At 60.7% G+C, this 24054-nt stretch overlaps 2 protein-coding genes across 8 annotated transcripts; both read left to right on the top strand.

Annotated features, from left to right (window-relative positions):
• The first annotated feature begins 1456 nt into the window (after window positions 1-1456).
• LOC103053514 (uncharacterized) lies at window positions 1457-8343 on the top strand. 3 transcript variants are annotated; one of them, XM_088147741.1, is made up of 16 exons: window positions 1458-1580; window positions 1713-1819; window positions 1911-2157; window positions 2248-2382; window positions 2601-2964; window positions 3540-3638; window positions 3830-3914; window positions 4041-4243; window positions 4336-4578; window positions 4846-4944; window positions 5207-5400; window positions 5518-5692; window positions 6261-6417; window positions 6806-6959; window positions 7331-7442; window positions 7739-8343. In XM_088147741.1, exons 1-16 carry the CDS (start codon window positions 1515-1517, stop codon window positions 7915-7917), a joined length of 2619 nt encoding a protein of 872 aa, XP_088003867.1. In that variant the 5' UTR covers window positions 1458-1514; the 3' UTR covers window positions 7918-8343. The 3 variants fall into 3 exon arrangements, 2 of the variants coding, with proteins under 2 accessions (XP_088003867.1, XP_088003866.1); XM_088147740.1 differs by having other exon boundaries at window positions 3827-3914; XR_015797400.1 differs by lacking the exon at window positions 6261-6417 and having other exon boundaries at window positions 1457-1580; window positions 3827-3914; window positions 7739-7764.
• Window positions 8344-10500: 2157 nt separating this feature from the next.
• LOC103049312 (verrucotoxin subunit beta-like) lies at window positions 10501-23573 on the top strand. Of its 5 annotated transcripts, XM_088147736.1 has the most exons (7): window positions 10501-11405; window positions 11893-12049; window positions 14937-15037; window positions 15844-17582; window positions 18231-18291; window positions 20554-20649; window positions 21140-23573. In XM_088147736.1, the coding sequence occupies exons 2-7, from the start codon at window positions 11946-11948 to the stop codon at window positions 21769-21771; spliced, it is 2733 nt and encodes a 910-aa protein (XP_088003862.1). In that variant the 5' UTR covers window positions 10501-11405; window positions 11893-11945; the 3' UTR covers window positions 21772-23573. The 5 variants fall into 5 exon arrangements, with proteins under 5 accessions (XP_088003862.1, XP_088003863.1, XP_088003861.1 ...); XM_088147737.1 differs by lacking the exon at window positions 11893-12049 and having other exon boundaries at window positions 10503-11405; XM_088147735.1 differs by lacking the exon at window positions 10501-11405 and having other exon boundaries at window positions 11423-12049.
• The last annotated feature ends 481 nt before the right edge of the window (window positions 23574-24054 follow it).

Here is a 24054-nt window from a genome sequence, read left to right as displayed (position 1 = left end):
GCGTGCAGACTCAGCCACAACCGGCTTCCCTTCTCACTGCAGGATCCTTATGTAATTCAGTGCCAACAAGAAGAAAAGGCCAAAAGGTGTGCTGTGACCTGGCGAATGAGGGACTGTGGACAAAGACCCCGGCCCTCTCTGGGTGCTTACGATAACGATCTGTGAGAACAGCAACACACCCTAAGGCCTGGAAGCACCAGCAAGCCCCAGTGGCACGGAGTGGTGCGTGGCAGTGTCCTGAGCTGAGGAGTCTGGGGCCGAGGCTGAGCCCAGAGGGCGAAAGGCTGGGGATCTCAGTCCTCCTCTCCAAGGCGCCCTCTGGCCCTGCCCTCCCTTGACCCACCTCCCTGTCTTAGTCATCTGCTCAGCTGTTCCTGTGGCCTGCCACCCATACCTGGCCCCCGGCGTGTGAGACAGATGGGGGGGTCCCACCACCTATGCACTGACTGCCAAACCACAGAAAAATAAAGCGTGTGTTCCTCTACACCTGCATATGTTTTTTTAAATTTTTATTTGCGTTACACAGTAATCAGTCAGAAATCAATTCTACAGCGTGGCCTCCTACACTTCCAGTGTGAGAGGCATGAACAGGGGAAGTATGAGGAACGTCCACCTGGAAGTCAACCTAAATCCCATCACTGAAAGGGAAATGGTTGACTCTGGGGTGACGAGGAGCAAGCTACGTAGGCAGAAACAACAAATAGTTATCACAGAATTGGCCTGGTTAGATGGACAATTACAGCTGGTCTTCACTTAATGATCACAACTGGGACTGGAAATTCCATCGCTAAGCGCTGTGGTCATTAAGCGAGACATCGCGTGACCGCAGCTTGTAATTTTACTGCCGGCTTCTCCGTTGACTCTGCTCTGCTCGTCGGAAGTTGGCTGCGGAGTGGACAAATTGCAATCGCGTGACTCTTCCTCTCCTGCTTCTTCAAAGTCGAACTTTCCATTCCACGAGGGAATACCACGGCCTGCACGATTCTGATCTTCACGATTCTGATCTTCGACAGGCCCATCACAGCGTCGGAATATCTTCTGAGGCCTTCCCAAGTGCAGGTCAACCCTGTTCTCATTCGTTTGGTCTTCTCTGTATTTAGTTTTAGTCCATTTTTTACATTTGCTCCTTGACTTCTGCTACCAGAGCTCGCAGATCAGCACAGCGCAGGTTATCAATTCCCAGCCACGGCGTCTCCGGACTATGGGAGCCGGAATCCGCCAGGAAGGACGCAGAGGGGCGCTTGGGTCGAGCCCTCGAAAGGCGTGCGGGCGCCCAGCGACTCCCCTCGAGAGCGGCCGCGGGCGGGGGGGCGCCAAAGCAGCGGCTTGGCCCCGGGAAAAGGGCGCTTCCACGCGGAGGCGGCTCTCGGGGCGCAGCTTGGCGCGGCCGGGCCACTTCCGCCACTCCGGCCAGCTGCGACGGACACCCGGAAAGCAGCGGGAGCGGGACGCCGCTCTTCCCGACTCTTGGGGGCGGGGGGCGGGGGGCGGGGGGCGGAGCGCGGTCTCGGCCAATGGGCGGCGGCGGCGCTTCCTCTTCCGCCTTGCTGCCCGGGCGCTGCCCGGCCATGGAGCCCGCGGTGGGTGGGAGCGCTGCTGCGGGGGCGTGCGCGCGGGACGGGTAGCGGTTCAACCGGTCGGGCTGCCCTGCGGCTCTCGCTCGGAGGGCCCCGGGCCTCGGGCCGCCCGCTTAGCCGCCTCCTCCCTTGCAGACGGTCGGGGAGCTGCTGCGGACGCTGCGCGAGATGGGCTTCAGCGAGCGGCAGGTGCAGGCCGCCATCCGCGCCGGCTGCCTGAGCGCCCCACAGGCGGCCGACTGGTGAGTGGCGGGCCGGCGGGCGGGGGCGCGGGTTGCTCCGCCACCGCCACCCCCGGGGCCCCCGCTGACCGTGTCTCCTCCCCGGGGCCAGGCTGCTGCGCGACGGCGCGGAGCGGGCGCCCCGGCCGCCCCCGCGCCGCCTCCTGCTCCTCCCCCGCGCCTCGGAGCCCCGCGCCACGGATGCCTTCCACGCCCCCCGGCGGGCCCCGGAGGCCGGGCCGGGTGCGGCTGAGCCGGCGGGGGACTGCCGCGGGAGGGCGGAGAGCCGGGCCTTCGCCGATCGCCGGCGGGAGCAGCAGGTGCAGCAGCTGAAAGCCGACAGGAGGACCCAGCAGAGGGTGAGCTGCCGCCCCGCGTCCGACCGGTCCCAAGGGCCGCCCGGCTCCTGGGCTCGCGGCGGCCGGCTCACCTCCCGACTCGCTTCCCAGGAGCGCGAACTGGCCCTGCAGAGGATCGCGGACGACCGCCGGCAGAACAAGGCGAGGGCGACGACTCGGCCCGCCCGAACCTCGGCGCCGCAAGCGGGGACGCAGCCCCCCAGAGACGCGCAGTGCCTGCTCGTGGTGAGAAGCGGCGAGGCCCTCTCCCTCCCCTCCCCGGCAGCCCGCAAAGGGAGCAGCGGTCAGCCCGAGGGGGCGAGGGGCCGGGGGGAAGCGGCCTCCCGTGCCCCGGCCGACGGGGTGGGGGGAGCTGAGGTAGGACACGCGGCTGCGGAGCCAAGCGGCAGAGAAGTCGGCGCTCCCGCTCCGGGCGCCGCCAGTAGCCGCCTCTCTCTCCCCAGATCCGCCTGCCCACCGGCGAGTCTCTGCGCAGGTGCCTCCCCGCGGACTCCTCGCTGGAGAGCGTCCGTCGGCTCCTCTTGTCGCTGCGCCCGGAGCTCTCGCCCGCCTGCGTTTTCCTGCAGGGCCTCCCCAAGCGGCGCTTTGGGCCCGCCGACCTGCCGCGCACGCTGCTGGCGCTGGGCCTGGCCCCCGGGGCCACCCTCTGCGTTGTTGACCCAGCCTCGGGGGGCGCCCCGGCGGAGGGAAGCGCCTGCTCGCAGAGCGCAGGGCGGCCAGTCGAACTCGGGTCCTCCAGCCAGCAGGGGGGTCTCGGAGGACCACAGCCCTGTGGAGAGCCTGCCTCCCTGGCCCGCCATCGCTGGGGTGAGCGAGCTGCCAGCAGGGGTTGTGCGGGCTTCCTCCAGTTGTGCCTGGTCAGTGCTGCTGGCTTCTGGGTCAGCACTATACCTGGCCTGCCTCTGTGCGGGCAGCGGCGTTTGGCCCTTGGCTGGCTGGCTGGGCAGCAAAGTGGGAGCAGCTGACAAGCTGGACCAGGAGAGGCCTCTGCACTGGGCCCCGGGGTCCTTTGCCTGTCACAGGAAGGACGGAGTCGGGGGTGCTGCGTCTTCCCGGGGCTGGGCTCCCCTTTCTGCTGTTCCCATAGCCCAGAGAACTGGCAGCTGTGGGAGGCCTTTAGAAGCGCTGCTGTGAGCTGCGTGACAGTCTGCGGAAGCAGGGGTGCAGCTGGCTTCCTCCGGCAACTGGCCATAGCCCTCCCCCCCTCCCCCCGTGTCGGCTGCCTTCTACTCCTTCCCCCTCACCCTGGGCCTGGAGGGTGGGACTGGGAGCACAACCCTTCTTGGCTGGGGAGCTTCAAGGAGAAGCAGCCGGGAGGAAGGGGACGCTGGCTGGCAGAAGCGCCCTGCCCCTCATCACGTCCACTCTGGGGTCTCTGACAGGCAGGGGGCAGAAGCTGGACTCTGAGGAGCCCATGGAGCAGGACCACTCGGCAGCTGCCAGGGGACCAGAGGCTCTGGTGGAAGAGCGGGCTCCGCCAGGTCCGTCCATGGCCTTGGAGGCAGCCAGTCGCCCGGCCCCAAGGCTCCCCCTTTCCCTGTCGCACACGGGAGGTCTCCTGCGCAGGGAGGGGCAGAGCCTGGTTGCCTGGAGCTTCAGAGGGCTCCTGGCCCAGGAGGGGGGTGCGTTGGAGAGGCAGTTGCTTACCCAGTCCTCTTCCTTGTGTCAGAAGGCGTCCTGCCCGCTGCCTGGGAACACGCTGGAGGAGGGACCGCAGGGCCTCAGCATCAGTGGCCGCAAGAGGGCAACCGGCTGCGGTAGGGGTGTTTTCAGCCTTGGTGGGGGGCGCCAGCTGCTATCGTGGGCAGGTGGAGAACGAGCCCTCTTGGGCGGGGGTTGGGGAGCAGGGGCTGCTCGAAGGACCTGTTCCTTTCTGCCCCCAGGGAGGCAGCGGGGAGCAGCCCAGGACCCCTGGAACTGCCCCTTGCGGTAGCCCAGGCAGCCGAGCAGCGCCTCCAGCAAGCGGCTGCCCAGGGCCAGCAGGAGAGGAGCCAGCCTGGCCCAGCGCCCGCTGCAGCCCACGTGCCCCCTCCCATGCCTTCGCTGTTCCAGCTGTCCTTGCAGGGCACCACTGCCCTCCTTTCAGGTAGAGGCCTTCCCTGTTGCCCACCCTCCCTCTCCGCCCCCAGCCCCACCCCCGTGGTTTCGAGCTGTCCGCTGGCCTGTCTTCCCCTCCAGCTCCTAGCAAGCAGTACTGCAGCAGCCTGGCCACCCTGACCCCAGGGCTGGCTGAGCTCCTCCTGGCGCACATGGCGCAGCGGGCCCTGCTCCACCCACGCAGCCTGCGGCTTTTCTTCGGCTGCTGCCTCCAGAAACTTTGCCTGGACTGCTACCCATACGCCACAAACCGGCTCCTGTGCCAGCTGCAGGCCTTTCCCAGCCTTCGCCAGCTCAGTTTGTTCTCCTGCCCGCTCATCACAGGTGAACAGGGAGAGGGTGCCGCACCCCCGTGGGCAGTTCTGCTCCTCTTGCCACCGACCGGGACGCGGGTCTGTGCTCCCTTTGCCCAGCCTGCCACTCTGCGTCCCCTGGCTGCGGGGAAGACGAGGGGGGCAAGTGGCAGGAATTGAGGAGGGAGGGCAGAAAGTTGGGTGGCTGTACGCGGCCCTCACCCCCCAAGGAGCAGAAGCACGACTTGGCACGGGGGGGGGGGGCTGAGCTGAGCAGCGCCCTGTTCCCTCCTCCCAGACCATGGCCTCTCCGTAGTGCAGCATCTCCCCCGCCTGCAGCTCCTCAACCTCTCTGCCTGTGTTAAACTAACCGACAACTGCCTGCAGTTCCTGAAAGGTACGCCTGCACGCACGCACGCACGGGCGTGTCCTTTGCCCTTCTCCCCAGCAGGAGATGAAGGGTTGGCTTTTCCTCCAATGCTGAGAATGAAGGGCAGAAGGCTCGTGAGCCTTGCCCCTGTATGGCACCTCTTGCAGGTGGGCGCCATTGCACTCCATATCGATGGGCCTAGATCCTGAACTGGCAGATGGGAGAGGAGGGTGGCATGTGAAGGAGGAGGGGTGGCACCTCCCCCATCCAGCCCCTCGCGTATCCACAGGGCTGTCGGAGTTGTCTCACCTGGCGCTGGATCAGACACGCGTAACGGACTGTGGCTTGGCAGAGTTCCTTCTGACGGCACCTCCTGCCCTCTCCCACTTGAGCCTCAACCAGACCGGCATCACGGAGAGCTCTCTGCGCCTCCTGCCACAGTGTGTCCCCCAGCTCTGGGAGCTGAGCCTTAAGCAAACGGGCGTAAGTGGGGAGCTCAGGGGTTGCTCTGAGGGCAGCCCTGGTGGCCTGGAGTGGGGGGGTTCCGGGCATCGGGACGGGGGGGACGCCTTTCCAACAGTGCCAGGCCGGTGTTCCCAGATCACTGATGTGTTGTCCCTGCGGCACTTGGAGGCTCTGCAGAGGCTCTATCTGGACGGCACCCGTGTGACCGAAGCCTCCCTCCGGGCCCTCTCCTCCCATCCGGCCCTCTCTTGCTTGACGCTCTCTGGAGTCCACTCGGTCGACGGCAACCGGGCTCTGGAGCTGGTCTCAGGTACAGGGCAGAGCTGGGCTTCCCTGCGAGCAGAGCTTGGGCTGGCTGCCCCAGTGGAAATGGGCCCTTCCATGCTGGGTTGGCCAAGCTGGCAAAGAGGTAGTTGGGTGGGCAACCCAGAGCTCCTGTCCCCTTCTCTTGAGGTAAGGCTGGTGGCCAGCAGAGGGCAGGAGTAGCCCTTTGAATCTGCCCGGGTGCTGGTTCACAGGTGGTGTTCAGTCCTGAGCAGATCAGCTCCCCACACCCAGAAGTATTGCTAAGCTGAACATTGCAGCTGTTAAGCTTCTCCCTGGATAATTGCACTGTGGGGACCCAGCCTTGAGCGCAAACCTTCCTCCCTGCAGCGTTGGGGCTCGCTCACCTGGGGCAGGCACCTGGGCTCCTCCGTCCTCTTGCCCAAGCTGACTGCCCTCCAGGGACGTGGGAGGGGAAGCGCAGAGGAGTAAGGAGGGCGACCTGCGCTTGATCAGATTCTGCTGGAGCCGGGCTTGCCAGGGGGCTGCTGCTGGCCCTGAGCCAGGGGCCCTCCGCAGCTCAGGCATCTGGCGCTCCCGGCTCCCTTTTCCAGCTCTTCCCCTGACGCGGCTGGGGCTGCCGAGTCGGCACACGGTCACCGACCTTGGCCTGGCTGCTGTCTGTCGACTGGCTGGCCTCCTTGAGCTGGACCTGACCGACTACATGCATGTCACGGACGAGGGGCTGCGGCCTCTGCCTCGCCTGCGCAGGTGAGGGGCGCTCCAGCATCCCCCTCCCTGCAGCTCTTGGCTTGGCTGCCTGAGCTCCACACCGCCCCAGGTGCTCTTTAAGGAGGAGCTTCCAGACAAAAGGCCGAGGGGCGAGCACTGTCCTCTGCTGTCTCCAAAGTCCGCCGGGTGGGCGATGAAGCGCCCTTTGTGCCTTTCTCCATGTCTGGAGTGTTATATCCTTCTCTCCTCCCAAATTGGATTGCCATATGATCTCCATGCGCCCCGGTGCCGGAACTGCAGCCTTTGCCCTCGCCTGGGCAATAACATGGCTTCCCTTCCATCCGTCTCCTGAGACCGTGTCGAGGAGCCCATTGCCCTTCCAACTTGCATCGCGAGCCTTAGTGGCAACCGTGTGGGTCTCTTCCAGGTTGCGGTGCTTGTCGCTCGCTAACACGCTGGTCACGGATCATGGGCTGCAGCACATCCGGGCCCTGCAGCTTCTGGAGGAGCTGTGCTTGGACCGCCTCCCCGTCTCCAGCTCTGGGGTGGCCCGCTGCGTCGTCAGCCTCCCACAACTGCAGGTACTGCCGGTTCTCGCCGTCAGTCCTTCAGGGTTGCCAGATCAAGAGATGGGCTCCATAAGAAGCCTGGAACGAAGCTGGATTGAGAGAGGCTCCCTGAACAGTCTTGCCGTCCGTCCGACTGTGTCTCTCCTCCCCTCGGGCCAGGGAGGAGCCAGCCTGGGCCTCTTCCCTGCACCGGCTCCTTCCCCAGAGCTCGAGGAGCGCTTCTATCCCTGAGTCTTTGTAACGAACGGCTTCTGCGTAAGCGTATCGCCCTCAAGGCCATCTCCATGGGTCTCTGTGCCAGCCTGCCTAGAGGAGACGCCTGGGCATCTGCTGCCCCGGCAAAGAGTGCTCGCGGCGCCATGATCTCTCCCCCACTTCCCTAGGTGCTGAGTCTTGCGAGCACAGCAGTCGGGGACTCGGTGGCCAGGCTGGGCCTTGCTCAGTGCCGGCAGCTGCTGAAGCTGAATCTGAGCCACACCCGCCTTACTGACCGAGGTAAGGCCTGTGGGAGGGGACGCTGGGCCTTGCCCAGGTCGTTTGGTGATGCGTGGGGAGCAAAGCAGAGGGGCAGAGGGTTGCCGTTGATGGCCAAGTGCCGAGAACAGAGACTGCAACCCACAACTGTCCTGCCGCTGCCGCTGCTCATTTTGGGGGTTTGGGACGCCAGGGCACCTTGGCATCCCTCCCTCGAGCTGGGGCAACCTCCTTCCTTCCTCCCGCCTGCCCTCCCTCCTCCCTCCTTCCTTCCTTCCACCTGCCTTCCTCACCGCCCCATCTTGCCTCCTCCCCAGGGCTCCGCTTCCTCGGCCAGGTGCCCCTCGTCCAGCTCAACCTGGACAGCTCGGGGGTGACGTCTGTCGGGGTGACTGACCTCCTGGCTGCCTGCCCCACCATCACCAGCATCCGGAGCAGCCACCTGCGGGTCTTGTCCCCGGCTGAGCTGCTGGATGAAGACGAACCCAGCGACTAGGCCACAGCTTGCTCCACAGGGCCCTGTCCAGGTGCTTCCAGGGCAGAGGCCTTTGACTTGGTCCCTCCGGAGACTGTTTTCGTGGTCTGGATTCGCCACAGTGGACAGCTCGAGGCCACTGAGGGAGGAGAGAGGGCCAAGGCCTGCCCCGCTCTGCACTTACTTCAGGGGGCGCCGGCTTTCTTCCTGCTGGGATGAGCTCCCTGCTGCACAGGACCTACTGAGCTTTGGAGGCTCAGCATCAAGGAGGGAAGGGCAGGCAGGACTTTTGCTGGGCGGGGCGGGGCATGAAGAAAGTGCCTGTAAGGTCCTTTCCACTGAGCAAAGTGGTGCTGCAGGTGTTAGGGGGAGCAGAGGGGAAATACCATGCTTTGTGCCTTAATCGTTTCCAATAAAACAATGCCTTATTTTTACTGTTTAAGTGATCTGGAGTGGATGTGGAGTTTCTTTTCCCTGATCCAGGTTGCAGAGGTGGGGCCTTTCTGAGGAGGACAAAAAGACCATGAAGCCATGGGCATTGGTCCTCTCTGCACTGCCCCTCCCCTTTCCAGTGGAAATGCTGCCAGTCGTGTGCCAGGAGATCTGGCCTTCCTGAGAAACAAGGTCATGACGGAGAGGAGGGAGGGGCCCTTTGGGCTGACCTCTTGGCTCTCGTCCCAGGCAGTCCCCAAGACGGCCGTCTGTGCCAGGCTGGCCCCAGAGAGCCAAGCATTGCGCTGCTCTGTTCCTGGCTCTTCATTTAGTGCCAGGTCTGCCCAGAGTACAGTGGGCCTTGTGGGAGACCTCGTCAAAGAGCACAACATGGAGGAGCCCCATGTTTGTTGCAAGCATCCTTAGGTGCTTGCTTCGCAAGAAAGAGGGACCCTGAACAAGGGGAAAGCAAAGATTCTTACAGAGGTTGAGGGCTGCAAGGCAGGAGATCCCAGGGATCTGATTGGCTGGCCCTTTTGGGGAACCAGTAGAAGCGAATGTGTGTAGCTCACGGTTGAACTGAACTGTGGCGTCCTTGGGGTTCCCTGAGCTTGGCTGTTTTCTTGCAAACGTTTCATTACCCGGCTAGGTCACCTCTTCAGTGCTAGAATGGGATGGGGTTTGCTCTCTGTTTATGTGCTGTGGCCTGCCTTGCCAGCGTGGGTGGGGTGGGGGTTTTATTTTTTCCTCCAGTAGTTCCTTGATTAGGGTATTGTTCACTGCTTGATTGTATGTCTGGTGGTAATGTTGGTGTTAATCTCTGCTTATCTGGGTGACGATTGCTGGTGAGGAGATGTTCTGGTCTTTTGTCTTCTTTTCTGCTGTTTCTTTTGAATGGTGTGTAGCTGCTGTTTATCTCTATGTGCCTGTTGATGGCTGCCTTGTCTGAACACCAAGCTTCCAGGAATTCCCTCGCATTGTTGGATTTAGGAAGGATTGATAATGAAGCTCAAGCTCAGATACTTTGGTCACCTAATGCGAAGAGAGATCTCTTTGGAGAAGACCCTGATGCTGGGAAAGATGGAAGGCAAAAGGAGAAGAGGACGGCAGAGGATGAGATGGTTCGATAGCATCACTGAAGCAATGAGCATGAAACTGAGCAAACTCAGGGAGGCAGTGAAGGACAGGAAGGCCTGGCGCAATATGGTTCATGGGGTCACGAAGAGTCGGACACGACTTAACAACTGAACAACAACAACAAAGATGCTGACAGTTTCCCAGTTAAAACTATGGCTAAGTCTGTCCATGTGTTCTGAGACTGAGTTTTCATCCTACTACTGGAGTGGGACTGAAGGCGGCCAGACCACCACCCGCGGTTCTGGCAGTCTGTGTTTTGGGGCTTCCGGGAGACTGGTGAGGTTGATACGCTCAAAAGGCAGAGGAGGAGGGGGATATGCCCTGACTTTCCTGGAGGAGGGGGATGTGGAAATGAGTAGGATATATTTGAGGGGTGGGCCAGACTTGGTGGGGTCTCCCCCTGAGCTTTTCACACTGGGCCGGGAAAGGGGTCCTTCCAGATGGAGAGCAAGCTCCTGCTCGGTCCTTCCGGTCTCTCAGCGTCCTTCAGCCCCCCCTCTGGACGTTTCCCTCCTGCCCTCCTCGCCCAGCAAGAGTAGAAGGGCCGGACGTCCAGCGGCCGGAGTTGCAGAAGGAAGCAATTCGGGTCTGTCTCCCGAGCTCGCTCGCAGAAGACGATGCTCCTGATGCTCCTCCCGGAGTCCCATTGGGGGAAACGGGCCGCTCTCGTTTGGCCACACGAGCGGCCCGTGAGCCTCCCATGCGCTCTCCTCTTCCTCCCCCAGCGCGGACCTCCCTAGCCCTCTGGAGCCCTAAGTGGGGGGACCACTGGAACTCTTCTGCAGCCTCTAGCCGGTCCCTGCCTCCGGGCCTCCCCAGTTGCCGGGCTCGGTTCGCAGGGCTTGGATCCGGGCACCGGCGCCCCTTCCCCACCTCTGTCGCCCGTACGTGCAACCCCGGCCCCCCCGGCCTCCGCCCCTCCCACCCCCGGGACCGAGCAAAGCCGCGGCACCTAAACAGGAAGAGGGAAGCGAAAGCGAAAGTGCTGGGGAGCCCGCGCTGCTTGGAAGCCACGTGGCTGAAGAAAAGCCCCTCCGCCCAGGCGCGGGGAACGGGCGGGGCGCCGTCCGCAGACGGGCTGCTCTTCGCTGCGCTCGTCCCCTCCCTGCGAAAGTCAGGCTCGCTTCCTCCGCTTTTGGCAAGCCAGCTTTGCAGAGCGACCCCCGCCCCGCCTCCCCGTTCCCAGCAAGGAGAGCCGGACGCCTGTCCCCTGCCTCTGAGCCGCCCTCTCTGCGCCCCTTCCCCACCTCCGTCGCCTGGAACTGGATCCCCGGGGAGCTTTCCCCCTCCATCTCCCCTCCGCCCCCGGGACCGAGCAAAGCCGCGGCACCTAAATGGCAGGAAAGCGAAAGTGCTGGGGAGCCCGCGCTGCTTGGAAGTCAGGTGGCTGAAAAAAAGGCCCTCCGCCCGGGCGCGGGGAACCGGCGGGGCGCTGCCCGCAAAGCGGCTCCTCGTCGTGCGGTCTCTTCGGCGGGCCAGGGCCGTTTCGGGCTGCGCTCGCCTCCCCACCGCCCCGCCTCCAGGCTCCTTCCCCTCTGGGCAGCCCTCGCAGCGCATCCTTTGCCCGGGGTGGGTGGATTTCTGCCCAGAAGGCCCAGCAGGACATGGGGCCCGTGGAACTCCCAGAGGGACCTCTGGCCGCCCAGACCTTTAGTTGAGACGGGGCGGGGAGTTTGGCTGGGCTACCCCTACGGGCGGGGGAGGAAAGAGAAGACTCTACTGGAAATCCTACGCGGCAGGCAGGTCGGTTAGCAGCCAGGAAAAATCTCCCCCTCCCCCCGGTGGGTCTCCCCCCTTTCCGGCATCTGCGGGGCTCGCTTGGGACTCCCCGCCCAGCCCGTCGAAGGCCGTCCTAACGGAGGCAACGTAGGACGTTTGCCGCCTGCCTGCGGGGAGCCCAGTCGGCGAGCGGAGCCTCCCTGGAAAGAGCCGCCCGGCGGGTAAGTCCGCGCGGGGAGGGGGAGAGGAGGGCGGGAGCCTCCCGCTGGCGAAACGGCGGGGGCCGCGGCGCTCCGGGAGAAGAGCGCGCCCCTCCTGGCCCGGGTCGCTGCGGAGGCGCGGCTGGCAGGGCGGGCGGCTGCCCCCCGGACTTCTCCGGAGCGCCGCCTTGGCCGCGTGGGAAGCGCCCGGGAAGAAACTTCGCCGGGCAGAAGACGCCTCGGGCGGGGGAGCGTGGAGGCGCCCGCCGAGTCCGGACGCGCAAGGCTTCAGTCCCGGCCCCGGTTGCTCGCGAGAAGCCGGCGGACCAGCTGCGAAGGAGCTCCGAGGCCGTCCGCGCGTCTCGCGGGAGGAAATGCGCTGGGCGGAGGGTGCGCTTTTTGCCCGCGCCCGCGAAACGGTTCGAGGCGAGAGCGGGGCCGCCTTCCTTTCTGCGGCACCCTTGGGGTCCTTGAAGACCCCACCCCCCGCCGTCTCTCTCCTCTCAAGGTTCGGCAGGCCCAGCTCCTTCCGTCTCCGCCGGTGTGGTCAAAAAAGTCAAGATGGTGCGACCCAGGCTCCTCCCCTTTAAATTTGTGCTACACACAAAAATAGGCAGCGCTTCTACGCACCATTGCAGCTGCCATCTGGGACTGTGGGGCAGAAAGTAAGTCTAACAAAGTGCAGGCTGCCCCTCCTTCCTCCCTGTCTTGCACATGTGACCAGGGTCAACCCCAGCTCCCCGCTTTGGGCAGTCCCATCAGGCCCAGACTGATCCCCCGCCCCGCAATCCCATCCCAGCCCCAGACAGGAGCCTCCGGCCACCCCACAGCGGAGCCCGAGCAGGCAGCCCCGAGGAGGAGTTGCCACGGAGCGACCAGCCAAGGAGCTCCAATGTTCCACCGGACATGCCCCCCATTGTCCCAACGCTCCGCCCGCCTCCCGAGGGGCTCCCCAGCCCTGGTGCCCCCCAAAGGGCCCTTTGCCCAACGCCGCCCGGCTTCCCCAAAGCAGCCGGCCCATCGGATCCCTGGGATCTCCGCCTTGCGGCCCTCAACATCTCCCCCCAGTCCTGCTGTGCTGCCTCATTGTGGCATGTGTGTGTGTGTGTGTGTGTGTTCCTGGGAGGGATGAGCGAAATACACCAAGAGTGCATGCCAAGAGTACATGTTCCCAGCAGGGTCACTCACGGGGTGATGGTCATCCCAGCTGCCCAGCTAAAGCCAGCAGGCACCTCTGTCGGGCAGCAGCGATAGAGGCAGATGCTGGAGGCAGAGGGTCACTGTGGTCACAATGGCAAAGGCGTCCGTTCGTTCTCTGCGGGAAAAGCAAATGGCAAAGCACTCCTGTGTTTTACCAAGAAAAACACATGGATAGAGGACGCGGTGCCAGGTGATGCCCCTCAGGTCAGATGGCACTCAGCCTGCTGCTGAGGAAGCGCCGCGCACCTTTCGGGGTCCTAATGGCGCTGACGAGGTGGCTAGATTAACGCCTTTGGGGCGTCTAGTTGCCGATGTTGCCGGGCAGGAAAAGAACACCGAAGCTGCAAAGACAGACAGAACCCGGTGGGAGCGTGGAAGGCGAGGAGCACGGACGAGGGAAGCTCAGCACGGGGGAAGATGGACGCAGCGACCACTCGCTGGCATCTTAGGCACCAGCGGATGGAGGTGGACTGGGACTGGACACTTTGGGTCAGAAGGCCACACTCAGGACGCGGAAGGCAAAGAGGAAATGGCGTTGTTTCACAGTTGGGAAGGGTACGGCAAGAACAGCACTTGGCTCCAGTGCAATCAGTGGCCGAATAATGTCGATTAGACTCTGCGGACGACCCTTCAACGCGACGCTTGTGCAAGTTTGTGGTCTGAAATGCAGCAGCAGAGGAGGCTGATGAGTTTTGTGATCAAGTTCAACTTGAAAGCGACAGAACTTGCAAGCAAGATGTGCCGCTTGTGACTGGAGACTGGAAAGCCAACGCTGGAAACGTGAAAGGGGAAAAAGTGCAGGTAGTCCTCATTTAGCAGCCACAATTGGGACCAGCAACTTGGTTGTTAAGCAAAGTGAACACTAGGTGAAACCGCGACTGGGCTTACGATCTGACTTCAGCTTTCCTTTGCTTTGCAGACCTGCGAAGGTTGTAAATGCGACGATTGGTTGTAAAGTTGTGTTTTCGAATGATTGCTAAACGAGTAGTCCTTGACCTACAACAGCAATTAGGACCGGAATTTCCATTGCTAAGGGATGCGGTTGTAAAGCGCGACTGCATTGTTAGCAATGGCAAGCCCTGCAGTCCCGGTTGCCGCCATTAACTGAATCCCACAGTTGTTAGGTGAGGCAACTTCCTGCCACTTTCCACAATCAAGTCAGTGGGGAAGCTGGCAGGAAGGTGCAAGTCCCAGAGGCTTGCAGGTAGGCCGGCCGGCCAGCAGGCAGGCAGGTAAGTGGCTGCTGCTGGGCGGGGGAGGGTGCAAGGGAGGCACCCTCAAGGAGGGTGCATGGGGTGTGAGGGGTGCATGAGGGTGCGGGGGAGGCGTGGTGAGGCTCGGGAAGGGTGCACAAGGGTGTGAGGGAGGTGCAGGTTGAGGAGGGGATGCAGGGGGGTGAGTGGCCAGTGCGGCGCAAGCACAGAGGGGCTGGGGGAGGGTGCGCAGGTGGGGGAGACTTACCCGGCAACTTGGGGCCTTCCCTGCTGGCTTCCTCATTGACTTTCTGGGGAGCCAGCAAGGAAGGTGGCAAATGGCAATCAGGTGATCACAGGATGCTGCGACCACCGTAAGTGCGAGATGGTTGCCAAGTGCCCAGATCGCGATTATGTGACCCTGGGGGTGCTGGGATGGCCAGAACTTTCAGGATTGGCTACACATACCACTCGTTCAGCATTGTCATCACTTCAGATGGTCGCTGAATGAGTAGTCATTAACTAAGGAACACCTGTACAGTCAGTACGGTGTCACGTATAACCTGCTCTTGTTTTCACTTGCTTATTTACCGCATGCCACGATGTCCTCAAAGAGAAAGGGAAAGAACCCCGGTTCAGCTGAAGGAGGTAGCAAGACGCAAAGGAAAGCTGAAGTAAAATTGTAGTCACGGTCACGTGATTTTCGCTTAACAACTGAGTTGCTGGTCCCAACTGCAGTTGCTAAACGAGGACCGTCTGTGTATTATTGCTAAAAGGAGGCTGAGGAGCTCAGTTACGGCGTCTTTGCCTTCCCATTGTTTGGGGCCCCTCTTTCTTATGAAGCAGGCACTCAGTGAACATTGCAGTAATCCTGGTTCTCCTCCTCCGTGTTGCGCTCTGTTCTGAATTTTCCACGGCACCTTTGTGGCCAGATAGGTTTGCAGCAAGCAAAGGAGCCAGGCCGGGGTGGGTGGGTTTGACATTAACTGCTCTCCGCGAGACCCTTCCATACAAGCTTCGGGTGGCGTGGCCCCCACTAAGGTGACAGAGTCTGGACGATGGATGGAGAGGGGAGGGGTTGCCCTGCACCTTCCGGGGAGCCGGCCCTGGCCTCGCTCCGAGGGACGTTCGGCGCTTCACTCTCTGTGGTTGGTTTCAGGCAGGAAGGCAGAATGGAAGGTGCCCTCCAGATGCCAGCCCTGGGCCGCCCGTTCCAGCTGGGGATGCTCTACGACTGCCACAGAGAGTTGCTGATCCCAAGTAAGTCTCCCCCAAATCCCCCGCAAGGCTTCCGCCACACTGGGGCTGCACCAGCCTTCCGGGATGCAGGAGGAGGCAGCCGGGGCCCCCAGGAGCCTCCCCTTAATGACCGGGCCAGACTCCGGTGCTCCCCAGGCAGCCAAGGACTCCTTGGGGAAGGGGCGGGTCAGAGAAGTCAGGGTTCACTTGGCCCTCTGACTCGGGGGGTCAACAGCTAGCAGAACTCGTGTCCCCCCCGCCCCCTGAGTCTGGAAATGCAGAACCAGATAGGAATCAGCCAGGAGAAGGAGCAGGGCCGGATTGGCGTAGATGCTGGATGGATCGTCTGGTTATCCTGGGACTCGTTGGGAGCCCCCCGTGCCCGCTTTCTGCCGTATTCCGGGCGTCTGTCGAGGAGTTTCTGCCTTGATGTGGTCTGAAGACGGTGGGCTTCCCTGGACCTCATTCCCTCTTTCCCGGGGAAGGGGCCCGCTTCTGCTGAAGCTGCGTCTGGCGCGTGCTTCAGGGAGCCCAAGAATCAGAGGGCAGCTGTGCTGCTTTCAGAGATAAAAGGACAAGAAGCAGTGCAGAATCCTAGAGTCATAAATTATTGAGACAAGTGCAAAAATACCACAGCTGGCTCGCTTTGCCTATTTGTTTATCCAACGTCTACAGCTTTCCTGTTCAGAATCTGCAACCCTTGTTGTGCCATTTCTGTTCCACGTGGCAAATTGAGAAGGGGCTTATTCATATGAAGCATTTTTCTTTTTCATTGAAAGCCCTAAAATGTATTATGAGTGGCAACTTTTATGAAACCGTTCCTGCAGGCATTACTTTGTGGGATGCTGATCTTCTGCAGAAGGAGGCAACTCTGGAGGCCCAACGCCAGGCTGAATTTCAAGTCCTGGCATCTGAGTCTCTCCGAGACAAAGCCTCGGCCCTCGGCCTGAACGGGTCCCTGAGGGCCAGCTTCTTCGGGGGGCTTTTCGAAGTGGGGGGATCGGCCGCCTACTTGCAAGACAATAAGCAGTCCGCGAGCCATGCCCGCGTGACTCTTCACCATTCGGCTACTACTGAATTCAAGCACCTGGCAGAGAGCCATCTCAGCAGGAAGAGCGTGTCTTACGAGAAAGCATTTGAGGAGGGGTCAGCCACGCACGTGGTCACGGCAGTGCTCTACGGGGCCCACGCGTTCTTTGTGTTTGATTGTGAGGCTTCCAGGCCTGAAGCGGTCCAGGACACCCAGGGGCGTCTTCTGGGGATGGTCCGGAAGGTACCAGCGGTTGCAGCAGAAGGCAGAGGCTCCCTCAGGTGGAATGACGCGGAGAAAGAAATTGAGGGGAAGATCACCTGTACCTTCTATGGCGATTTCCCTCTGCAGAATAACCCAACTACTTTCCAAGATGCCCTGGAAACCTGTGCCGGTCTCCCCCAAATCTCGAGTGGGAAGGCGGTGCCAGTGACGGTCTGGTTGTATCCACTGGTCAAGCTGGATCCTCAAGCGGCCCACGTGGTGCGCGATGTCCCACTGAGCTGGCTCAGGGAGGTGGAGACTCACTTGAAGTCGCTAACGAAAGTCGACCTTAGGTGCAACGATCTGATAAAGTCTCCCGTTGCCTCTGTCTTCCCGGAGGTGAGGGAGAAAATCAAGCGGCTGCAGCGGCTTTGCCGGCGGCACGGCCAGGTTTTCCAGCAAGAGATAGGGCAGAATCTGCCGGCTGTCCGTGGGGGCAAGGAGGACGCTGCTGTTTTGTGGGGCGTCTTAATGCGCTTGAACCAGACCCCTTTCGATAGGCAGGCACTGAAGACGTTTCTTGCCAGAAAGGAGCAGGAGGTGGACTTCGTGGGGCTTTGCCTTTCGCAGCTCAGAGGCCTGGAAGTCATCTCTGCTCAGAACGAGCTGGATGGGATTTTGTTTGACCGCAAAAGCAAGCTCGTCGTCTCATTTACGTTTACTTCCTTACGCAGCGAGGAGCCTTATTTAAGTGATTTGCAAGAGTGGCTCCGGAGACCACATTTAGCAGGAAGGGCAGAACGAGCACCGGTAACGTCTTTCTCAAAGAAGCAAATGTCTAAACTGTGGTTTGAGGATGAGGAGAGGAAGCAGAACATCCGCTGTGCTGCTCGTTCCCTTTTGGACTTTGTTGAGATCAACAGAGGAAGAGGCGACGTTCGGTTCATCGTCTCCTCTGCCTGTGACGAGAGCAACCCGGGCGCTTCGGTTTACCTCTACGAAGATGGAAAGCTGGTCAACGCCCACCTGGAGTTGCCCTCCAGGCCTCCCCCTCCTGAGGTTGAGCGAGTCCAACCGAAGGGGGTCCAGATCAGTGCTAATCCGGTGGCCCATGGGGGGGCTTCCGTCTCCAGGTATCAGGTGGAATATCGGATTGCGGGAGAGGAGGAGTGGAGGAGCCTCCCTACCGAGGGTCCCAAGAATAAGTTCACCCTGGAAGGCGTGCACCCAAACGCTGAATACCAGTTCCGATGCGCTGCCGTGACTCAGCTCGGGCTCAGTCGGTGGAGTGAGGAGGTCGCTTGGGCCTGTCCTATGGGGAGCCCCGGAAAGGTAACCGTGAGGCTTCTTCGGCCCACTCTGGCTGAACGCGAGGAGGAGTGGCAGAGCGGAGGGCAGCCTGGCGCCTCCTGCAGCGGTGGGCACCCCTGCCACCTCTCCCCCCGCGCCAGACTCTGAAGCTTCCTGAAGTCCAGGCCGCCGGGAGAAGCCCAGAATCCCCGCTCGTCTCCGCCAGCGCTTCCCCTCTGCTGCTCCAGAACAGGGGGTGGCCCGGGGGGATCCTCTCCACACAATGACCGCGCAAGCCAACTTGGTTTGTGTGAGAGGGAAGACTTTGGTCTCCTTGCCTCACCCACTCTTTGGACGCCCCACACAGGTGAACATGCCCTGGGCTCTATTAGAGAATCCAGAAGTTGGCTTGATTGGGAGGGGCGGGGCGGGGCAGGGGTCGGGCTAGGCGGCCCCCTTCTCTGAGCGTCGGAGTTCATCTTCCTCCTGGGGAGGGTGATCTCCCCTGATTGCTCTCCTGCAGCTTCCCCGGCCCTTCATTCGATCTCGCCCCGCGCGTGAAGCCCCAGCCCCACAGGCCTTCTCTTCTAGAGAGAGATGCGGGCAAGGGCCGCCTGGTAGCTGGAAGACCACCAGAGGTAACTCGGGGGTCCCCTACGTTCTTCTTACGGTCTTGCTTTTCTTCTCCAGGAGGCTCGTCTGCAAGGAGAGAGACGTCTAGAAGTTGGAATGCCGTATAATCGGGAAAAGAGTAAGATGCCTTGTTTATGTACCGCTCTTTTGGACCAGAACGTTTGATTTTATATTAATACATTTCCACGGAGGCCTTTTAGAAAAGGGGGCTCAGATGCTGATGTGGAATCAGTATTTTAAAAAATTGGGAAAGCAGGAAAAATGAGCGAATGAAAAATCGATCTGAATGTTCGGGCGCCCTCCCAGCTGGCTAGGAGTCGTCTGAGAAACCGCAGGAAGAACCTTTTTTCTATTGGCAAAGGTGAACTTGCTGAACTAACCTGATAATTTGGAGGCCTTCTGCATGTGTTCGGAAGAGCCTTTTTTAAATCAGATCAAATTTTCAATCAATTAAATCAACTGGATTGAACGGTTTGATGTGACAGTTGAACTGGTAAAGATTCAGTGACCCAAATAGATTTTGACTGAGCTTTGATCGATCGAACCATGGATTGGAGCTGGATTGAACTGAACTGATCACCTTTACTCCGTAGTGCAAGTACAATTTCAGTACCATTCCCCTCCACCACCTCTCCCCAAGTTTCAGCAGCAACGATACAATCGCTCTGTGTATAATTTTGTGGCGCAACAAACAAGACTCCCTTTTCAGGTTATTCATCCAGTCAGCCCCAGTGATGATGGTGGTTGGGACGCCCACCGCCCCTTCTCCTTCCTGCACATCCGCTCCTTTCCGATCAGCCCCTTGGCTCTGGACCCTCCTGGCCCATCAGGTGGCGGGGCTCAATGGGTGGGGTGGGGGACGCTGACTCTGCCCACCGTACAGAAAGCAGAGGAGCAGCTGTAAATGGCGCCACCCACGTCCGCCCGCTGCTGGTTCCTTGCGGTCCTGTCTCGCCCGGGACTGAAGGTTTCCCCTCGAGAAGCCGGTGGGGCAGGACGTTTGCAGCCGCAGGGCCCCCCCCGTTTTGGGGCGGAGCGGTTTATCGGTTGGTGGTTGGCTGGCTGGCTAGTCCGTATGGCTACCCATCTCCGATTCACGGCTCTGGAAAGCCAGCGATGTCTGGACAAGGCTGGCGCAGCGGGAACCTCCCCAAACGGGCCCTTTCGAAGGAGAGCCCTGCTTTGGTGCGATTTCTGTCAGGTCCAGGCGGTTTTAAAGCTGCCTGTCCCGGGGCTCCCGGGAGAAGACCCCCGTGCTGCCTCCTCAGGCCCTCCTGAGAGGTGAAGCGTTGCCGGAGACCCCTGCCCCCTTCCAGGACGCGGCAGGGCCGGAGGAGCCCTGCAGCTGGGTCGGCCTGTCCTGGGCGGGGGGGTGGAGCCCTCCCCTCGCACTCCCCAACAGCTGGAGGGGGAGCAGCGGGGGGGGGCCCGGGCAGCCAGGACATCTCCTCCTTGGGCCAGACCAAGATTTGGTGTGACGTATTTTACCGCTTCCCTCTAGGCAGCGCTCCGCTTTTGTGACAGGCTGTGGGAATCGCCTTGGGGGACAGGAGGAAGAGCCGCAGCCAGGGCGGCGGGCAGGCGGGAGACGCCTCAGCCTGCAGAAGGAATGGGGGTGGAGGAAGCGCCTCCCAGGGGACCCCCCCTCGTCCTCCGGAAAGGAGAGGCCGGGAGGGGAGGGGAGGGGAGGGGAGGGGAGGAGGGCTTTCAGGCTCGCAAGCTTCTCTTCCTGTAGCCTTGCAACGAAGGCTTGGGTTCCTTGTCTGGCCTACCTCGAAGGGCTGGCAGCTTGCTTAAGGTGGTCCCAAGACGCACCGCAGAAAAGCCACGTCTTTCCCGGCGGGGTTATGGAAACAGTCGAGGAGGGAGAGAGTTTGGCGTTCAAGTTTCCGAAGCCACGATCCCGGCCCTGTAGCCCCCAAAGGGTGGCTGGCAAGGAAGGGCTGACCGAGCAAGGCTCTCCCGGCTGGCGGGGAGGGGGATCCCTGGATCTGGTTTCTCTCGAGGCAGCCGTTCCTTGGACTGATTCCCTCCCTCTGGAGCGCCCATCTCTGCTGGCTCAAATCCCGGGCAACCTCCCTCAGCCTGGTGGTGCCCAGGCCGTGATGAGCTTCTCATTGTTTGTACTTGCCTAGAAATATGGGGCTTGTAGTCCAGATTTGTAGTGGCCCAGGGCTGACCCAAGGAGCCCGACCATCCAGAGTGACCAGAGGGGTGGTCCTCGCAGTTCCACTGCAGGTTTTCTTTGGACTCGAATAAAAGGGGAAGGGGCTGCCACCGGGTGCTGGCAGTAGCAGTCTGGGCTCCCACCAAGTTCGGAAGGTGCTGACCTTTAATGTTCTGTGTTCCTCCTTTCCATGTGCCCTGGAATGTCACCCAGAAAGAGCCTGGCATCCAGATGGTTCCAGCCCTGAGACCCCGGATCAAGACCTCTGCCGAGCCTCCCACCCCGCCTTGGGTAGGAGTAGACAACAGGGTACGATCTGCATATTGCTGATACCGAGCCCCGAGCAGCGGTCTCTGCAGGGGGGTCAAAGGAGGCAAGATGGCGGCCACCACCATGTGATACAGGGCTGTGACCTCCCCCCGTGGGCACCCCTGACCCCACACTATCCGTAACACGTCTTGGTGGCCTCGTGTAGGTGTCAGGGTTCAATATTCCATGGGAGAATATTTGTGGGGCCCATTTCAGCGCAAGGCAGCTTCCTCTTTAGGATTCTGTTTAACTCTGTTTTTAATCCGAAACAGCGTTGGGCTCGTGGCTCGTCCAGGTTGTGCGAATGTGGCGCTTACAGCCGACAGCAGCTGAAGTCCCGAATTCTGGCTGATGGGGGCTGTGTGTGCGCCCACGTTGCCCTCCGTCCTGCTCCCCGCGCAGTCTTGGGCTGCCCCCACCGACAGTAGATGGCCGATGGCCTCGGGCGGCTGGGCGTGACCCCCTTTCTCTCCCCCCTCCTCCGTTGCAGGGCCTGAGCTCAGAGTTGCCCTTGTGGGAAAAACCGGAGTTGGGAAAAGTGCGACGGGGAACACGATCTTGGGAAGAGTGTGCTTTGCGTCTAAAATGGGACTCCACACAGTCACTGCGAGATGCCAACGGGAGGAGACGCTGCGGAACGGCAGGAAGATCCTGGTGGTCGATACGCCTGGATTTTTTGGCACACGTTGTTCGTGGCAGGAAACTGCTGCGGAGGTCAAGAAATGCGCGCAGTTGTGTTTGCCAGGCCCCCACGCCATTATCCACGTCGTCAAGATAGGTGTCTTCACCGGGGAGGAGAAGGAGGTCATTCGGTTCATCAAGGCTATTTTCCAGAGTAAAGCCAAGGCCTACCTCATCATCTTGTTCACCCGGAAAGAGGACCTGGAAGGCAAATCTCTTGAAAGCTTCGTGTCTGCCCAAGGTGAGGAGCTGAGGAAATACATCGCTGAGTGTGGGAACCGGTGCCTGGCGTTCAGCAACAAGGCCCAAGAGGCAGAGCGAGAGGCGCAGGTGGAGAAACTGATTCAGATGATCGATGACCTCGTGGAAAAGAACCAAGATGCGCCGTATTACTCTGAAGGAACTCAAAAGGAGTCCTCATGGAGGTTTTCCCTGTTCTGAGAGAGAGACAGCGCAAAGCCTCTGCAATTGGAAATGTGTTGGAACGCACAGATATTCCCAATGTATTCAAGTGTTAGAGGGAGCCAGATGTCTTAATGAGCATATTATCCAGTGTGTGGACCGGTGCCCGGCTTTCAGAAACGAAGCTGGAGGAAGGAACAAGAGGCTCAGGCTGAGGAACTGTTTCAGGTGAGAAATGGACCTGTGGAAAGAACCCTGCCTCCTCTTTTCGGGTTGATATTTGGATGGTCCTTTGGAGGGGAATCGTCTTCCTCCTTTCAAGTCCTGCAAACTGGAAAAGCAGCCCGTACGTCAGCCATTCTTCAAGCCTTCCCAACCCATCTGCAGCAGCTTCTCCCTTCCTGGGCTTGGTTACAGGAATCGGAAGTCCTCGCTCTGCCATCAGACAAGGATCTTCCAAAATGCATCCCATAATGGACTTTTGCATTTGGCCAGAGTGCCATCTTCTGCCACGCTCCCCTCCTCCTCCTCCTCCTCCTCCTCCTCCTCCGAACCCATTAAGCCTACTCAAGAGAAATCTTTCTCCATCAGTTTTCAGAGCCAGACACTCAGCTGAGGCACGGTCTTTAAAGCCACCGTGACGATTAAGGAATGACAGCAAAAGCCTCTTCTCGGATTCGTGCTGCTAACCGGGAGTTGCATCTCCAGGCTGCTGTTGCCACAGACAGGTGTTCCTCCTCCTCCCCTCACCCTCTTCCCTGCTGCCGTGGTGCAGCAGACGCAGTCTTGCAAGGCGACGGCTGCTTCTCCCCGGGGGACCCAGAGCACCTTGACGCGGGCGCACCCGGCCACCCCTGAAGCGGTCCGCAAGCTTCTCAGCCAGGGGGGTTGGATGAGGACAGAAGGTGCCGCCAGTCGCTCGGGGCATCCGGCTGAAGCCAGAGGTCAGCTGGCGCGGGGGCCAAAGTTTCAGTCCCGCTTTTGGGCCACGAATGTGTCGGATGCTGCTGCAGGAGGAATCCTGTGGAATTTGGGGTTCTGCTTTTGGCCTTGCTGGCTCTGCCTTCCGAAACATGAAAGGGAATCTCGGCCACAAAATAATCAGGAGGAGGCAAAGAGCGTCCGGCTTTGCGCAGGGTCCAACGCTTAGACAATCTAGCTGCAGCTGTGCACAGAGTAGCTACACATTTGTTTCGCATTGCTTAGAGATGCCGCAGAGCGCTCTGTTGATTACCACTAGGCATTGCTTTATAAGTAAGGTTAAAGATGCAGAATTTAGGAGAAAGATGGAGGTTCAGGCTTCAGTAGGTGCATAAAAGCTTACGGGCCCCGGTTACGTGTTGGCTTATTCACTGAGCGAGGCAGAACATCTAGGTAAATACGCTAATTCCAGAGGCAAAGGTGGTGCCAACGCGTATCAAGGCCTCAGCAGAGGAGCCAGGGTGGGGGATGCACTGAGAGATGCAGGTGGGAGCCCTTCTGTCGGCAGGACCGGGATGGAGAAGGTGGGCCGAGCATCTCATCAGGATGACCTGGCCCTGCATGGCCTGAGTGAGATCGGCCAGCCGACCGCTGGGCGAGCTTGGAGAAAGATGCGGGCACGAAAACCTGAGGGCCACCAGCTTCAGGGGAGCTCACTGCCGACTCCTCTCACTCAGCCGACTGGCTCTGCAGTCCTCTCTTTATGGCCCCCTGAGTGGATGAAGCAACATCAGCTGCGTAAAGAGGCTGGCGTGTTTAAGGCTGAGCATCTGTCCCTATCGGGAGCTTTGCCTGACTGTTTCCGTGATGCTTTTGCCTGCTCCTCGTTTGATTCGCTGAATAAATTGACCATTACCTGATTCGAGTAGCTCTGGTGTTTCTCCTGCAGATCAGAGAAGAACTTGAGGGCCTCTCCGAGTTTAAAGAGAGGCGGTCTAGCGAGAGGGTTTTCCAAAGGTAAGGCAGTCAACAGACCACATTTCTCTGAGCCTTTATGCTGTTTAAAAATCCAGAAGAACGGAGCGCAGCACTGAGGAGGAGAACCACGTTTATTTCAAGGATCGTTGGGTGCCTGCTTTGCAAGAAAGAGGGACCCCGCACGAGGGGCAAGCAGAGATTCTCATAGAGGCTGAGGGCTGCAAGGTGGAGCTCCCAGGGATCCGATGGGCTGGCCACTTTCGGGGGAGCTGGGCACTGTTCCTATTGTTGGGCAGAAGGGCCCTTTTGGGGGGCAGCAGGGCTGGGGAGCCCCTCGGGAGGCGGGCGGAGCATTGGGACAACGGGGGGCGTGTCCGGGTGGAACCCCGGGGCTCCTCAGCTGGCCACTGTGTGGCAACTCCT

The sequence above is a fragment of the Python bivittatus genome, unplaced genomic scaffold (assembly GCF_059951505.1).
Source record: "Python bivittatus isolate LINGU-HERP-01145 unplaced genomic scaffold, Pbiv_v1 ctg000600_np1212, whole genome shotgun sequence".
Taxonomy (NCBI): Eukaryota; Metazoa; Chordata; class Lepidosauria; order Squamata; family Pythonidae; genus Python; species Python bivittatus.
The sequence above is the reverse complement of the archived record's forward strand: the minus strand, read 5'-3'. Positions and strand labels throughout refer to the sequence as shown.